The following is a 17308-nucleotide window of genomic DNA, read 5'->3' as shown; positions in this document are numbered from 1 at the left end:
CCTCCTAATACTCAGCACGTTGGCCACTGTCTTGGCTGGATGCATACTACAATCATTCTCGATATCAAGATTCAACATCTGTAGCAACATCATCTTCATTCTCTAATTATACGCGTGTTAACATGTTTTTCATAATTATCTGCGTCAAATACAAATGCTCACAACAACAACTTCACTTTGCATATTTTTTCCCAAATCGGTTCATTTGCGTCAATGGTGCTAAGGCCACCATTTTCTGTCCTCAGAAAACACTGGAGAATTCCATTTATAAAAAAGGCTGAAATTAACTATTCGGACCAGAAGCCTAATAGCTGTGTTTACAGCTGCATACAAATTATCTACGGCTGATTGTGAGTTGAGTGTTGTGTAGTAACACAACACTCATCAGGGCCCTGGGGTGCTGATGGGTGTGTATATCTGGAATTGGAGTTAGTGGTTACAAGCGCCACCGCCGCACAGGTAAACTGGGAACACATTATTTCCAAAAGGAAAATAATCACCACGGAAGTATAGTACCAATTTATACTTTCCTGTACTTCCTTCAACCTTAGTTTAATTCTAAATCAAATGGCTAAATGCTATAATTCGTCTTTTGCAATTATGATTAATACCAGCTTAACAAGGGACAATTCTATTTCCTAAATGAAAATCTAAGCGACTTGGGGTTTTCCTACAAAGCATACTGTCAATTCAAAACATAAGGGATTTTCCACACACACACACACACACACACACACACACACACACACACACACACACACACACACACACACACTGTACAAACACAGGAAGTCTGCCTCTATCATGGAGACCAAAAAGGAAACCGATCCAGAAATAGCAGGGCACAGTCCGTAATACCAGTCCATTTGTCTGACGCAAATCTCCATCTCACCCCTCTCTTCTCATTTGCACCACACAGTCCTTGGCATTTCGAACAAGTGTTCTAATTTCACACTCGGACTCCGAGAGGACTTTTCATCTGCAATAGATCGTGTGTCTCCCCGACTCAAAGAGGTACTAGTTTCATAAACCCTCTGAACTGTGACTCCCAAGCCGAGGGCATGCAGCACATCAGTAATATACTGTGCGGATGACACAGCGTTTCAGTGAAAAAGCGAGAGTGAGAAATTGTTCTGGTGGAAAATGGCAAAAAAGGAGGGAGAAAGGGAGGAATGGGTGAGAAGAACGACGGGAATAACACAGCAGCCTAATTATAGTCCAAGTACCAGGCACCTGGGGAAGACTCCAGCGCTATGGCAACCCTGAACACCCAGGACGGAGAGTGGAGACATGGCAAGAGAGGAGAGAGATGACGAGGGGGATGCAACCTCTGCAGGAATCAAAGATATACTGGGTCAAAGCGGTTACTTGGTGTGCATCCATTTCATGGAAAGAATAAGCGTGTTGAAAAGATGAATATGTGGTTGGAATGATGGGAACCAGTAAAGGAAAAAAAGAGACCACAGAGAGACCAGCTCCACTGTGGTTCCAGGAAATACTTTGTTTGTATTGATTTTGATGGAAAGATTGTGTTGGATTTGTCATATTAAACTGAAAAAATCAAATGCTTGTTTAATTCAGCTCATTGACCAGTAAACCAAGCAAATACACCAAGGGCATACTTCTAATACCCCTACTTGTGTTTGCTAGCTATTTTAAGTTGTTCTATCCATTTCTGCACTTTCTGACCTTTTGGTCGGGAACATCAGCAGCATCTGGCACACATCTATAGTTGGCTGTGGCTAGTGAAGACTAGCAATAGGAGTACATGTTCTTTTGGAACTGTGCCTTACAAATTCAATTCAAATATTCAATTAGAACTATAAGCATGACAATATCAGGTCGTTATCACACCTATAGTTTGTTTGCTTTGGTCCGAATCAGTTTCGATTTCCCAGTGGTTCGGTTTAGTTTCACACCTGGAAAAATCCAAGCGTACCAAAATGCAAAAGAACGTTCACTCCGTTATTGTTCAGATGTGTCTGGGGCGGGAGCAAGAAAGTAAATACAGGAAGAACGTCCTGTGTTCTGGACTAGTGCATATTTCCTGCATCTCCGCAGTCAAACCAGTTAATTTAAATAATTAGACATAGTCACAGAGACTTCCCTCTGCTGTGCCGGTGTCTGTCTCCAGCTTAAGCAGCGGCTGGTTTGACCACGGAAATGCGAGTGACGACGAGCTTGACCGCAGTCTGTCTGCGAGCTGCTACAGTTTGCATCTTCTGCCACGTCGCAGACTGCAAAGCCCACCTGACTACAGCTGACCACGCAGCTCACACTTGCGGAGTACACGTACGGTAGTCGGTGCGGTTCGAGGTCGGATCACGTTCTCACCACAAAAAAACTGCTCCAGAGTTTGATTGAAAGAGTTGCCTATGCTGATTTGGTCCGTTTTGGTGCGCATCCGAGTGAGACTGATTGCTTCAATCCCATCTGCCCAAACGAACTGCGAAAACAAACCGTACTGCGATTCAACCGAACTAAATAAGGCAGGTGCAAAAGCCCCCTAAAAGTTAGGACACTGTGGGCACTGATCTTATTGAAAATGACGACGACATTTTGTAATGGATAGGACATAGGCCTAGCTCATTTGTAAATCCTGTCCAGATACATTTCATTTTGGGGGGTCATGCAACAAAGGTCTCCTTGCAAATTGAACCTAGGGATGTTGTGACTATACCGTATGCTACTATATTACCAGGACTTTCATAGAGATGCATTTACTTTGTTGCATTTTTTTCTGTCTTTTAGAACAGATGTGCCAAATGTGCTGTATGCCACTCAGAGTTATCTCTAGACTGACTGACTTTGTGGAGCCATTTCATATCAGCATGACCAAAAAAAATGTCAAATTCCCAGGCACAAAAGTGGGGGCGGGACCTCTGCTGGCCTCCTCACTTATAACTGAAAGCTTCGAGGTGAGCTGGCATTTCTTTGGTTCATTACACCTCCACTCTGGGATCCAACAGAGAGGACGCAAGCAGCCTGTTGGATCGCCTGCACCATTAAGTCAAACATCTCCAAGTGCTAGGCGGGCGGGTACAAGATGTGCGACGACGACGACATACACGTGAAGCGATACATCATCTTATACGGATTGCAGCACCATCCGTTAGTCACAGGGGAGTAAATCGACACGTACACACTTACATTATGTACCGACTAATCCGTCACACTCTGATAATGGTATGTCTGTGTGACCAAATCCAAGATTAAAACTTGATTTTATTGGCCTTGGTCAGATTATTACAGCATACTGTAGGTCATATCTCAGTGGAAGGTCAGTCACAAACATGTACAGCACATCATAGCCTTGACTGGGACACACGGCACTTATGGAGTTGTGGCTATGAAGGCATTGATGCCCTAACAAGAAATGGTAGGCAAATGGTTTCCAGGTGGAGGCTATGTGTGTATGAATACTGTGGGCGTTCAGCTTGAACGTACTCGGTGCTGCCGCTGAGTAATTGCGCAGGTCAGGCCGACTCGTTTCTCGGCTTATTATTCAGATTCTGTACCAACAGCTGCTTACTCAGCAGCAGTGGAATGAAGAGTGCGTCTTTGTGGCGCACTGCTGATATTTACAGATGGAAATAACAGCCCAGTGGTGATGAATGGCGCTGTCTGGTGGGAGATTCACTCTAAGATGCGAAGTGGGAGGGATAATGGAGTGTTCCCTGAGGACTACCTGGCAATAAGGCGAGGATGGTTACATGTTTGACCTATTAGCACTAGTTATAAGACAGTAAAACGGAAGAGGTGAGCAAGATGAAGAAGAGAGTGAAACGTAAGCAACATCTTCATCCAGACCTTCACTGCTAATCAGAAAGTGTAACAAGCGAGGAAAGCCAGCTTCTTACTGTATATGCTATCAGATACTTGCTGGATCTAATCAAACCTTCTGGCATTTATCCACAGTATCTCATTCAGAGGCCAGGTTGCACTGCACAAAGCAGGCCTTTGAGCTGCACACGGGCCTGTTACCACTGAAATCAGCACTACCAGATTCCTACCATGCTTTGAAAGGGGGGATGCTACCTTTCAGTACGGACACACAAAGAAGACTCGGGACTGTGTGAGGATGACAAAAATGAGACTAAAAACAAAATGCATAACACGGGAGGAAGCAAAGAATAACAAGTAAACCCATCTTCAATGTTCACGAACGGAAAAACTTGGTTACATGCGGCTCCAAAAGACAAGCGCATCAGCGTCCTCCCCGCTTCCAGGGACCGACAGAAACAACAGTATCAAAAAGGTCAGGAATTCTTTTCTCCAGGACAGACAGAGGGGGATACGGGGGAGGGGGGTAGGGGACATTAATTGGGAGCGCAGCGGTGTCATTGCTGTTGACACAACCAAGATGGACAATGTGTGCTGTTTGAACAATAATTTTTTATACCAATTAGTTTCATTATAGTTTTTTTTATTTTTCATTTAAAAAGATTAATCATTAGATCATCAAGCCCAACAAATATTCAATTTACTAAAATAGAAGTCTATTAATCAATTATCCAAATAGTTCTCTTGATTTTCTGTCAAGCAACTAATCAATTATAACAATTTACTAATCGTTTCAGCTCAAAACGTATGTCCAGAGCAACCACTACGGAGTTTGATAGTGGGAAACGACACAAACAGCAAACATCAGGTTTTGGGTGTCAGTCTGTCGCAATCAGAGCAAAGGCTTCTCCGTTACCAGGTCAGTCAACAATCAGAACAAAATATCCAGATATTGAGAAAATGAATTATTTACTGACAGACACGTAGATGCAGGCGACAGTGTGCACAATAGAAAGTAAAATAAGGAGATGGAAAGCAATAGAAGATATATTAGTGTCAGGCAGATTTTCTCCTTCAAAGAATTGAAACTGCAGCGTGAGCAGCAGAGAAGGTGCCAGAGAGAAACACTGGCAGCGCCAACAGGCATAATGGCATTAAACTCACTAATAAGGGGAGAGGGCTGGTCCGCCCCAGGCTGAAAGACTGCAGTATGCACACAAACAGACTGCCTGCACCCATCCAAGAGCCATTTCCCAAGGATTCACAAATACACAAAGGCTGGCATCCAACTCCCACGCTCCACACAGCGGGCTTCCTAGAGCTGTGTGTGTGTGTGTGTGTGTGTGTGTATATATGGGGCGGTCAGGAAGGCTATAAACAAGCCCTAACAAGATCAAAAACTTGCAGCATCTCATTTTCAAGTCTGATTTAATCTTGCTGCACATTTCAGCACTACTGCCTTTGATATGTATAATGTAAATACAGGACTTTTTAAAGTAAGCTAAGCAATGTATTACGCCCAAAGCCATTGCTTTGCTTGATGAGCAGCCCAAACTATTCATTCCAAGTCCACTGATTATAGGCTACGTGCAGGAAACAATGAGGGTTGGCTGCCACATTTCACCTGATTTGTCCAAAGAAAAAAGAACTTCAAAGCTCACCTGAAATCGCAAAGACAGCAAAAACAACTGGCCTAAATAGAGTAGGCTATAAGAGCCATTTTTGGCACCATCGATCTATTACAAGTGGGCCTAACACATTTATTGTATACAAGCTTTAATTGTTACAACCAGAGATTCCACAGGAAACATTGAACTCTGCTCCTCAACCTCAATTGCAGCTCCCATGTGGCTGCTGGGAGTTACAGGAATGTGTAATTTCTCTCACACCAAGGACATGCTGCATATTCACATCACAGGATTAAGTGTTAAAATCCCTCATGGAGAAAAAAATAAAAATCTTAGTTGGGAAATCCCTAGGTATACGTTTGTGGGTGTTTTCCAGAAACAAACCTTAGAAAAGGGGAAGTGAAAAAAATTACACACCTAAAATCATGACGTTTCAACAAATCGATGGGCTCTGAAAATGGATGATTTTGATTTTTATTCAGTGCCAAGACCAAGTAAATGACGTGTTAAAAATAGATGTTTTTGCGGTGTATATTCACAGAGTGATATGCTTGAAAAATGGATGAGCAGGGATTGTGTGAAACTGGGTCCACTGTAAAGACATTATTAACGAACGCTTTATATCTCCAATGGCCGATTATCAACACAAACTCTACGATGGGTCCGAAAAGAGCTCGAGAGGCAACAATGATAGTCAAAGCTCCTGTTGGCTTCCCAGTTTCCCGACCCTCGATAAATGCTGCAGTGCACCGCCGCCATCTTACTTCTCTATTCTCTTCCCTCTGACTGAAATAGGAGGGATAGCGTTCAGAATGTTTGTTTTCCGATGATACTGTCATCCCCACGGGTTCATTTACTTCATTTAAGCCTGAATCTGGCGTCAAATCTTCATTGCGAGGCAAAGAAGTCTCACTGATTTATTTCCATTCCCAAAACACGCCCACTCCCTTAAAATGTGCTCTCGGGATGTGGAAAACGAGACATGCTTTTAATTTATTCCCCGTAATGAGATTAAATAAACCCGAAATTACGTTGTATAACAGCACCGCTCAGAACCACTTGCGCAGTATTGTCGAGGCTACACAATGTGTTGACAAACCCAACTTTTTTGTAGCGTTTAAAATAAGCGAAAAGCAACTTGCTTCTCGGTTTTACACAAAGGAAAAGGAAACATTTGGGGTTCATCTTTAAAATCAATGGTGACTGGCATTCTCTCCATTGTCACGAAGTCTCAACAAATCAGTTACCACACAACCACAGGCTGAAAAGGGACAATTTGCCTGAGAAAGACATTGCGGAGCATCGGAACAGTGTAAAATAAATACGCGTTGTTTGGCTAGCTAGGTCTCGTACTTCTAGGGAGATTCATTACAAATAAAACAACGACAAAATACTAACACAATATCTAAACGTTTACGTGGTGTTGTACGACCCTGAGTAGTCTGGTTCACGAATACCAACGCATTCACAATCGGGGTCAAGCTAGCTAGACTTTTACACAACACTACCGGTTACGATCTTCCAACATAAAACAATATGCAAAAGCTCTGCCGTTGTTTTAATACAGTGAAGTAGCTAAGCTAACCCAGCTAGGACCTAGGGATATTCCACTAGCTACTCCTGGCTAATGTCAGGTCGCAGGGAAATAAAATGGATGAAATAAGACTCAAGGGTCAGACTCTATGGACTAAATTTCGTTGTGCAACCATTTGTTGTAGAATGACAATAAATTATCCTTGAATCTTTTAGTTACTTAATTTGATAGAATGTTAAATGCCTAGTTTATAATCTCTCCTTCGCTCCCCCCTCAAACATATTCTAAGCTTTAGCTCTTAAAGTACGAGCGTCTAACTTCCGGTCTAGCTGTAGCTAACGCTAGCTAACTTGATGCAGCTGACAGCAACAATATGGTGGAAATACTACAAAAAAAAAGCACAAAAATGGATTTTCTTACCTCGGCAGCAAGAGCCGAAGCCGCTACAGCCAGCAGCAGTAAAGCTACTCGGTCCCCCATGTCGTTTCGCTGACACGAGGCTCCTAAAGGCAGCGTTTCACCGAACGGTTTAACGTTTGCGTCGGGAGAAAAACTGAGTGTGTTCGGCGCCGGTGACTCCCGTTGTCTGATTGTGAGCGATACCGAGACTGCACAGCTGCTCAGCGCCTGATCACCTGACCGGAGTGGGACACACACACACACACACACACACACACACACACACACACACACACACACACACACACACACACACACACACACACACACACACACACACACACACACACACACACACACACACACACACACACACACACACACACACACACACACACACACACTCTTTGTGACGCACGTGAACACATTTTATTCCCGTTTTTACGCAAAACACCCATTTCCCACACATGCGCACATTATTGATCATTCATATGAAGAAATACTTTACAATACTTTAAAAACGTTTTAATAACATCTTTAATTTACAACTACTAAAACAGCAAAGAAACACTTAAAATCATTTACCTGACACCCTATTACAGTTAAATCCCTTCCATCATTCATAGTCATAGCAGTGAGGTCAAATCACTTTCAAATAACCTACAAACCTGAATTAGTCTACAACTGCAATTCATATCATGAATGCTTCACAATTTAAGAATCTCGCAAAGGCAAAACAAATTGCAAGTTTTCACCCTCTCATTGTTTCAAGTAAGGCAATAAACCCAGTTCATTACCACAACCCAGTCCATTCAAGTTGCCATTAAAGTCAGTATAATGCAAATATGTTCAAGTCTTTGTGTCTACACATGACAGGTCCAGACCTGACTTGTTTTAAAAAGCTTTAATCATCAACTTCCACCTTGAGTCACGGACATAAATCAAGTTCTTTTTTTAAATAAGTAACTTTCCATAAAAGAAGAGTCTAGAAAGACTTTACTTCTTCAGTAATGTGAAGTTTCCCTCCATGCTGACAAAAGTGGTCTTCACCTTCTTCAAAGCGGTGCTGTGCCTTTGATGTGCACAGCCGGCTACGGATAAGGATATTGGTTATTAACAGGGGGAAAAGTACCAGCTACAGGCTAGCAGCGCCGCTAATACTTTAAGTCTATCAGAATGTGGGGTGTTCTGACCAACATTGTGTTAAATTAGTATTCATTTCCCCACTATTTGGTCCAGACTCCAGCAGAAATGCAGTGACATTTACAACTTGCAGGCACATAGCTGGTTATTATGGCCTTCTGAACAATATTGCACTGGGCAGCCCCTTTTTTATTTTTTAAATGTGGAAATGTTTGTGGGCCTGTTAAATTGTCTTTAGAGGCCAGAAATGTATAACCAGGCCATGCCTGTTTCTCTTGAGCTGGCCGGGAGATGATCTGTGCTGCAGGGATTCACTTGCGGGTGCAGCCAGGGTATGGAGGAGGTGGGGAGTAGTTGGCCGGTCGAGGCTGAGTTGGGGTGTAAGGCGGGGGGTTCAGCGAGGAAGGGTACATTTCGTAGTCATAGTTGTATGGAGGTGGAGGACCTGAGTTCAAGAAAGAGAAAATAAACTAAGTTCAGCAGGTAGGTCAAAAGCATTTAGTTCCCCTATAATAACAAACTTCACGTGTCCCCATTATACAAGGAGTTTGATGGGGCAGTTGCACCCTCTAGTGGTTAAACCAAGAAACTGCACTCTCTGGAGGAAAGAACTTTTGACTAAACCTGAGGAAGATAAAAAAAATAAAAATAAAAAAGAAATATGGCAGCAAAAAGTCCTTTTGTTGACCACAATACATCTGTCTCAGCAGGGGACCATTATTCACTGAAACATCAAAGCTGCAGTGATGAAAGAAAAGATGAATGGAGTTAGTCAAGCCCCACTCAAAACCAAAGGGTCGCATCAGCAAAACCTCGCATTTATGACACTTATTATTAATAATTCACAGTCTAACATGTTAAAGGAGGAGCTTTACTTTAAAATGTCTACAAAACTGTTGCGAAGCTCAGAATGATACCTAGCAAGATGGAAAAAAGCAACTTCATTTTTTATATCTTTATGCCACTATAACATCAATATTAATTAATTAATTAACCAGTGAATAATATAGGCACTACAGTCGCCACGTCAATTAAAATCATATGTTAGATTAACTCTGTGAAAGCTGTGTGGCAGTGGCCCAGGAAAACAACAGCATCTCACATCCTTTGTCAAGACAGAAAACAAGGCATAATCACCGTGGCTACATACATATGCATTCATTTTGCATGGCTTTGTGTGTTTGATCAACAGGTTAATAAAACATGATCAGAGCTGCAGGGCAGAGGAAAGAGTGCCGGTCCAGCGTAGCATGAAGGCGATACACAGAGGAGAATGAAACATGATTAATAAATGATGAGCCCCAGAAAAAGCAGCATATTCCTGGAGTGTCACCGAGTGCAGACCAATGTACCTACGATGTGGGAACATTGTCGACCGGTTTGCTCCCTTTCAAGCAGGAACAGGGTGTAACAGACATGAAGACCAGAGTGGAGGAAAAAGAAAATCATGCTTACGGGTGATGTGGGTGTTTTTAGGAGCGTAAATTGCTTGAACAGAGCTCATGGTTAAGTCTAAAGCCTTTCCATTCTGAAAGAATCATATGTCTCTCTCTCTCTCTTTGTGTTAGTGGTACAAGGTGGAGCCTGTAACACAGTACACCTATTCTGCTTTTTTCTTTTCATATCGGGTCGCCGGAGGAAAGGAGATGAGCCGTCACTGTGGCAGAATGGACCACTGTGTGTAGATTGTAGTTAATCATCATGTAGACACTGATACATCTGTTGAAACCACTGTCTGATTAATCATACTATATGAAGTTGGTACTATTGCGTTATAGATATATTCATCAGTTAGTAATACTTTAAACATCAGTAAGAAGTTATCATCCGTTGTATGTCCTTATATATAATATCATAAATTGGTGCCACTTTTTTTTATAAGTTTATAAGTTGTGACTAATGCTTTACTAACAAATAAATTATTAAAAACATACAATATGTGAAATAATAATAATGAACTTGGGTGTATCCTTTAAAAGTGTGTGTGATAGATAAGTTGGTATCACTTTCTAATAAGTCATACTTTATATAAAAAAATAAAAAAAGGTATATAAGTTGTCACTAATATACCTTTAGTATACACAAAGTACAAAGTACAAAGATTAAGTAATTTATTCATGATTAATAGACCACTGATCAGTGAGTTTCGTTATGAAAAAATCTTTTGGGTGTATGTTCTTTATGTGATCGATATGTTGGCACTACTTTCTGATTATTTATATTTTAAATGATTATACGTTGTAACTAATTCTTTATTAGCAAATAATAAATGCTCTGTGCTTTTAAAAACAATGGTAAGAAATAATTTATAATTCTTAATAGATCAGTAATAAATTGTTGTGAAAAATCCTTTTGCCTCATCCATCTCCTTTAAATGCGTTTGTGTGTGTCCTGTAGACTCACCTGGGTAGCCCTGGGTCACAGTGTTGATGTAGGAGGTGCTGAACACACCGACCCGCGCGCCCCGCCCGTTCTTCATGCACATACACACACACAGGAACAAGGCCGCCACCGCCCCCATCAGAAACACCACACCGAAAACGATACCAGAGATGGCAGTGCCCCTGGAAACCACACACACACACACACACACACACACACACACACACACACACACACACACACACACACACACACACACACACACACACACACACACACACACAGTGAGCCACCGAAGTGTGAGAGGAGGCAGCTGTCTTAAACTGACATGCTACCAATACTTCTGAGTTGCTGCCATGGAGACGGACTAGAGCATCTGATGGCTCTAACTCAGCTGTGTGAAGTCTTTTCGCTTCGACAGCAGTACCTCTCTCAAGGTGTGTGTGTGTGTGTGTTCACTGCAGAGGCGTCTGTTAATTGGCACTTTTAAATATATAAAACACTCGTCATTACGAGGTCTGTTACGTCTTCATAGCCAGCGTTAGTCAGCATGTCAGAATCAGCACACGGTTACTCAGACTTTTGGAAAGATGTTGCATTAATTCAACTTCAAAAACAGCGAAACAGATAAACAAATCAACAGTGAAAACACCTTGAACTGTGAAATTTCCCATTAATCATTTTTGCCATTTGAACTTTTTTCTCAAAATACGAGAGTACTTGCAAAATGCGATGTGCAAAATAATTGTTATTCTCCATTACATTGTTGCTGTGATAGTTAGGAGCCAAAATAGCAATCCAAATTCAATTCATTGGGGCGCCGTGGTAGGTCACTTTGTTCAGCACGCGCCCCATGTACTAAGGCTCGGTCCTACCCGCAGGGGCCCGGGGTTCGATTCCGACCCGTGGCCCTTTGCTGCATGTCACTCCCCTCTCTCCCTCCTTTCCAGTCTTCAGCTGTCCTATCCGATAAAGGCCAAAAAAGCCCCAAAAATAATCTTTAAAAAACAGCCCCAATACGAACTATCTTTAACTTAAAGGAAAGAGAAGTCTGAGAACTAGGTGAGAGTGTTAAAGCAGCTGAGCTGAATCAGGGCAAAAAGTCAAAGGTCAGATCTTCTGAAGGGGCTTCTGGCGTGTTAAAAGACAGCTGCTGTTCTCGCTCATTTGAACCATACTGCCAGAACTCTACCAAACCTAAAGGCGGTTGACAGGGCTTATTTTGCTTGTCGTGTCTGTGCGTTAACTTACGAGAGGACGTCCCCCACGTAGGCGTAGTAGGAGCAGCAGAAAGGCGGCGATCCATCGCAGCAATACTCTATGCAGCCTTCACACTCAGCTTTAGTGCCGCCTGCAACACACACACACACACACACACACACACACACTTTAGAAACTGCTAAAGCAGAATGTTACATATTGTGGAACCAGAAATCACCAGCAATTCCCTGAGTGCTGGTGGAATAAAAAAACAGAAAGGACAGCGCCATAAAGCAAGAAAAGAACCATCTTTAAAGAAACTATTAAGGTCCTGTCATATGGGAATTTTGTTTAACCTCTCCTTAGATGAAAAAACAACTATAATGAAACCTTTTATAAACTTACACCTCAAAGCACACAACCTCAACCAGCTCTATTTAGTTTTTCAAAGACAGTTTTAAAAGTCAATTTATTATGCATTCAGAGACCCGGAGAAGCAAGTCGGTTGAAAAAAAAAAAGAAGAGCAATCAATACCTGTGGAGCATCTGGGGAAAAAAGAATTAAAAAAAGAACACTGGAACACAATGAACTCACACAGGGACTTTTGTTTTTTGTTGTGTTCTAAAAAACCTGGCCACACCTGTTAGCATGTATTATCGATGTTTAAATATCTTTTATATTTTTTAAGAATAGTTTTATTCTTTGTGATTTTTTTTCTTTTCTAATTGTAAAGCACATTTCAAAACACAGTTAATGCCTCACAGCAAAAATTAAAACAAAGTTTTAATGGTGATAAAATAAAGTGTAATAAAAAGAAAGACACAGAAGAATAAACTAAAATAAAGTATACGATAAATTACATGGCAACAATCAACTGTTGCCATGTAACGGCTATGCAGCGTTTCACTCACACAGAGACATGCATGATTTATTTTCCCATGTCCATGCTGACGGAGGCAGCAAATCAGCCCACATGGCCGAACAGCCGACTCAAACTCTGTAGGCTGCAAACTGGCTGAATCTGACAGACAAGTCTCTGACACAGCCGGGAAAATCAGCACATTACTGATGAGTTTGGACCATCGTTTAGTTATCTTTTTGGAATGTAATGGCATAAATAGCTGAAAAATGGGTTCAGTCCTATTTTTCAGCATTTCTTTTGTAAAAGCGTTCACACATTTGTTGGTTGGTTAGTTTTGTCAGGAGGATATTTTGAGTATCTAGGATGGTATTTGGACGAACCTTAGATAGATAGCTAGATAGCTAGATAGCTAGATAGCTAGATAGATAGATACTATCTTTTTAATAAACTGTCTGTACACTTACAATGTTCTCAGTGCTTTGGTTAAGATTTAGGGACCCTCATTATGCTACCGTTGAAGTTTGGTGATATTTTGAGCCTTTTTAGTGGTATAAATAGCGATTTGTTTTTACTTTCCCTGTGCCCCAAATACTAGCATTGTAAGCTAATCAGCGGTCCGCGCTGGCTTGTTTCAAGCTACAAACACATTCGATCAGAAAACATGTCCCAGAGAACGATCGAGTGGGTACACATCTATTATTAACAGGAGTTTATAGGGGCATTCCAATGTTACACACAAGTGTAAGTGTATTCCTTATAGGGAGTACTACACTCTGGAAGTCTGAGAAACCCTGCTGATGTCAGGCAGAGTTTCATTATGGGAAAATAGGATCCAGCGTGTTTGGAGCTAAAAAAATAAAAGCCAGGATATCTGAGCCTCTTGTGAATTCCCTAACGTTATGGAAGTGCAATATTACATCACTGGGGTGCCCCTTTAGAGGTCCCATGGCATGAACATTTCACTTTATGAGGTTTTTTAACGTTAATATGAGTTCTTCCAGCCTGCCCCAGTGGCTAGAAATGGCGATAGCTGTAAACCGAGCCCTGGGTATCCTGCTCTGACCTTTGAGAAAATGAAAGCTCAGATGGGCCGATCTGGAATCTTCTCCTTATGAGGTCATAAGGAGCAAGGTTACTTCCCCTTTCTTTGCTTTGTCCACCCAGAGAATTTAGCCCACCCATGAGAGAGAGACATCATGGCTTTCAAACGAGCAAAGTGGCAGCTGGTCAAGGCCACCACCCCCCCCTCTCTTCACCTCAATAGCTACAGACACAGAAATGGCACATCCTAAGGAAAGCTCATTGTGTGACTGGCTCTAGTGGCTATAATTCTGCACCAAGGCTGAATTTCGATAAAGAGACTTCAGATACAGTATTAGGGGACCACTAAAAGCATCCAAAGAGCACCATGTCATGGGACCTTTAACAGTAACACAGAGATCTGTTCAGGAGTTGATGTGGGTTACTCTCAAACTGTGCCAAGATACAGAAAATGTCAAATCTGTGCATGATGGACACAGGATGTGAGCCACAGTGATCCAGCATCTGAATTAATTACTTTGAGTGGGAGGTCATTAGAATGGGATGCAGTATGACTGACGTGTGGGGTTAAATTAAAGATGATATAAGAACTAGCATTTAGCATTTCTGCACAGATTCATGATCCAGCATGATAATTTTACATCTTTAATCCTGCCACGGGTAGACGTGACATTTGCAGGATCTATTACATGCTTTTGTGCGGGTGTGTGATTAATGTAGTTCATTACCCCCCCCACCACCACCACCCCCACCCTCCTGCTCTGCCAAAGCCTCCATGTTCAAAAGCATTGTACACACAGCTGTGCCTCACTGTGTACTCGTCTCAACCTGCTGCCAAGACACAAGCCTTTTTCATCTGAAGGTTTCTCTCCATGTGAGCTGCAATTTTTAGGTTTTTCACTGTCGTGTGGAAGGTTGGCAGTATTTAACAATCCAGAGCGTGCACTTCAAATGGACACTGCAAAGAAAACAAGCTCTCTGCAGGTGTGTGTGTGTGTGTGTGTGTGTTTTGCTAAAGATCTGCTTTCTCTCAGCAATCGCTCACACTCAAATGATGTGTGCCTGGAGGCCTATACAGGCTTGGCTTCACATACAGGTAAACAAGTGTTACCTTTTAATTACTACAGAAGGATGCTTTTCTCAAATAACTTGCACAGCGTTATATAAACTGGGGATGCAGTGGAGAAAAACGCCTTTATTCTGCAAATAAGTCTTTAAAACCCAATTTCACAGTGCACTACAAAGGTTTTTTGGGCACTTTTAAGACAGAAAGTGTTTTTTCTGATCAAAGCAAGTTTGGATGGATGTTTCCTTTATGATTGAGGCCAGAGTCAACCCACCATTTTAGATTTAACACTACATCCCTGCAGAAAAACATAGATATCTCCATGTAAAAGGCCTACAGGAGGTCCCACCAGCAGACTGCTGGCTCTGTATGGGTGGTCCACGGAGGTCCTGGCTCCTGTCTTTCCACACACTGAGAGTCAATGTCCTTTACCCCCCCCCCCACCCACACACACACACACACACACACACACACACACACACACAAGTCCTCTCCCCTACCCCCCTTCACAGCACTGTACCGCAGGCTTGACTCAGTTTTAAAAAGTTTCCAGCAGTTTTCCTGTTTGGTGTGTGTTTAGTTTGGAGGAAAACGCAGCTAAAGTGGAGGTTCCCAAAAATGGAATTGGAATAAAATCTTTATATTATAACATCATCACTGAAGGATTTTCTTGACTTTGCCAGCAATGCAGCAGCCCATCTGAGTCTAGAGGAGTCACATCATTAATAAAAACATATAGAAACGGTACAATATGGTCATGTGGCTGCTTAAAAAGCGGGAAGAAGAGTATTTAAAAGGATTGACCCGAAACTCACCGGTGAATAAACAAAGCAGCAGCGAGTTCCTCAGCAACTTCCATCTGACCGCCTGCGTCCTCCTCCTCCTCCTCCAGGGGTTTTCCATGACCCTTCTCTCCCCGTGCCTGTGCCCACTTTCCGGGCTGCTTTTTATTTTCTTAATCAATGGCAGAAGATAACAAAAAGCGCTTCTTTCCAGTCACCTATTTGGCTCTTTCGTGAGCATTATTGTGCACCCCCCCCACTCCTAAAGACAGCAGCCGACTGCTCGTTATGACTTTGGGTTCCTTTCATATTTCCCCTTAAAAGTTAAGCTCCGTTTGTTCGTCCGCGTGTGCGCGTCTTTTCTTTGGCTGTTCCGTATGTTTCCCACACCTCTGACTGACTGCTGAGGTTTTTATTCAACTCCACTCCCCTCCCCTCCCCCGACGCCCCCAGTTTGCTCAAATTACCCTGTTGAGTTTACACCATTATACTGAGGAGAGAGAGAGAGAGAGAGAGAGAGAGAGAGAGAGAGAGAGAGAAGAGAACGAGAGAGAGCAGTATGAAGTCAGACACAATATGAAAAAAACTGGTTGATATTTTCAAAGTAAGACTCTAATTGATATGGCGCTGTAGGCCTACATTATTTTTTAAATAACTCAAATAAATGGATACTTCTCTAACATGATTTGTCAAATGAATGATTATAAACATTTAAAAAATATATTTAGTAGGTTAAAAGTTTATAGTGTTAATATGTGCAGAAGTGGTCATAGTACCGTACAAACCGTAGTATTTAGTTAAAGTCATATTTAATGGCTGCTGCGTTCGTGTGTGCTTTTATTTTTAAGGCAGAATTACCTGTTTTCCGGTCATGTTCTAGTTATGTTCGCCAAGCTTGCCGCAGCCAGAGGAGAGCTGCCGCCTGTGAATGGGTGTCTACTTATGCGCGCGGTGTGCGCGAGCTTCACATGCTGTCGTCACATCACGACCTCGACCATGAAAGAGGAATCAGACTATAATAAGGCCAAGGTGGCACAGCATGCCGCTTAACACGTGTGTGCGACCACCAGGCTGTAAAAGGTGACGACAAGGTACGAATTACAGGAACAAAAACAACACGTGACGCCCCACTTTCTTGTTATGCTCCTGGAGCCATTTGTGTCACTGTTAGGGATGGGGTAACGTGAAGACTACATCCCATTAACACGTATGCAACACAGAGGTGTAGCCTAATGTCAAAAACACTAAACAGACTCATTAGACCAGGGGTGTCAAACATATGGCCCTAGGGCCAGAACCAGTCGCTCAAAGGGTCCAAGCCGGCCCAAAAAAGTCATTAATTCCAATTTTATTTTTTACTGGGGGTTGCACTGTCCAAATAATAGTAGCAGGCCCCATGCTGGATATATGCTATTATAGCTTCCACATGCTTACATACAGGCTACACTGTCAGGCATAGGCTACTGCTCATGAAGCATGAGTCGCCG

General features: G+C 42.3%; 2 protein-coding genes across 6 annotated transcripts in view; both read right to left on the bottom strand.

Moving 5' to 3' along the window:
• Positions 1 to 7586, bottom strand: part of appa (amyloid beta (A4) precursor protein a) — a 33664-nt gene extending 26078 nt beyond the window's left edge. For all 5 annotated transcript variants that reach the window (XM_028571592.1, XM_028571594.1, XM_028571593.1 and 2 more), the window contains exon 1: positions 7366 to 7586. In XM_028571592.1, the coding sequence (XP_028427393.1) occupies positions 7366 to 7425 (60 nt within the window). In that variant the 5' untranslated portion in view covers positions 7426 to 7586. The remainder of the gene's footprint in view (positions 1 to 7365) is intronic.
• A 277-nt stretch (positions 7587 to 7863) lies between these two features.
• cyyr1 (cysteine/tyrosine-rich 1) lies at positions 7864 to 16251 on the bottom strand. The gene is made up of 4 exons (XM_028572218.1): positions 15855 to 16251; positions 12121 to 12220; positions 10891 to 11051; positions 7864 to 8932 (listed from the first exon to the last, which is right to left on the bottom strand). Exons 1-4 carry the CDS (start codon positions 15940 to 15942, stop codon positions 8799 to 8801), a joined length of 483 nt encoding a protein of 160 aa, XP_028428019.1. The 5' UTR covers positions 15943 to 16251; the 3' UTR covers positions 7864 to 8798.
• Between the last annotated feature and the right edge of the window lie 1057 nt (positions 16252 to 17308).

This window comes from Perca flavescens, chromosome 24 (assembly GCF_004354835.1).
Source record: "Perca flavescens isolate YP-PL-M2 chromosome 24, PFLA_1.0, whole genome shotgun sequence".
Classification (NCBI taxonomy): domain Eukaryota; kingdom Metazoa; phylum Chordata; class Actinopteri; order Perciformes; family Percidae; genus Perca; species Perca flavescens.
Note: the sequence above shows the minus strand (reverse complement) of the source record. Positions and strands in the feature narration are given on the sequence as shown.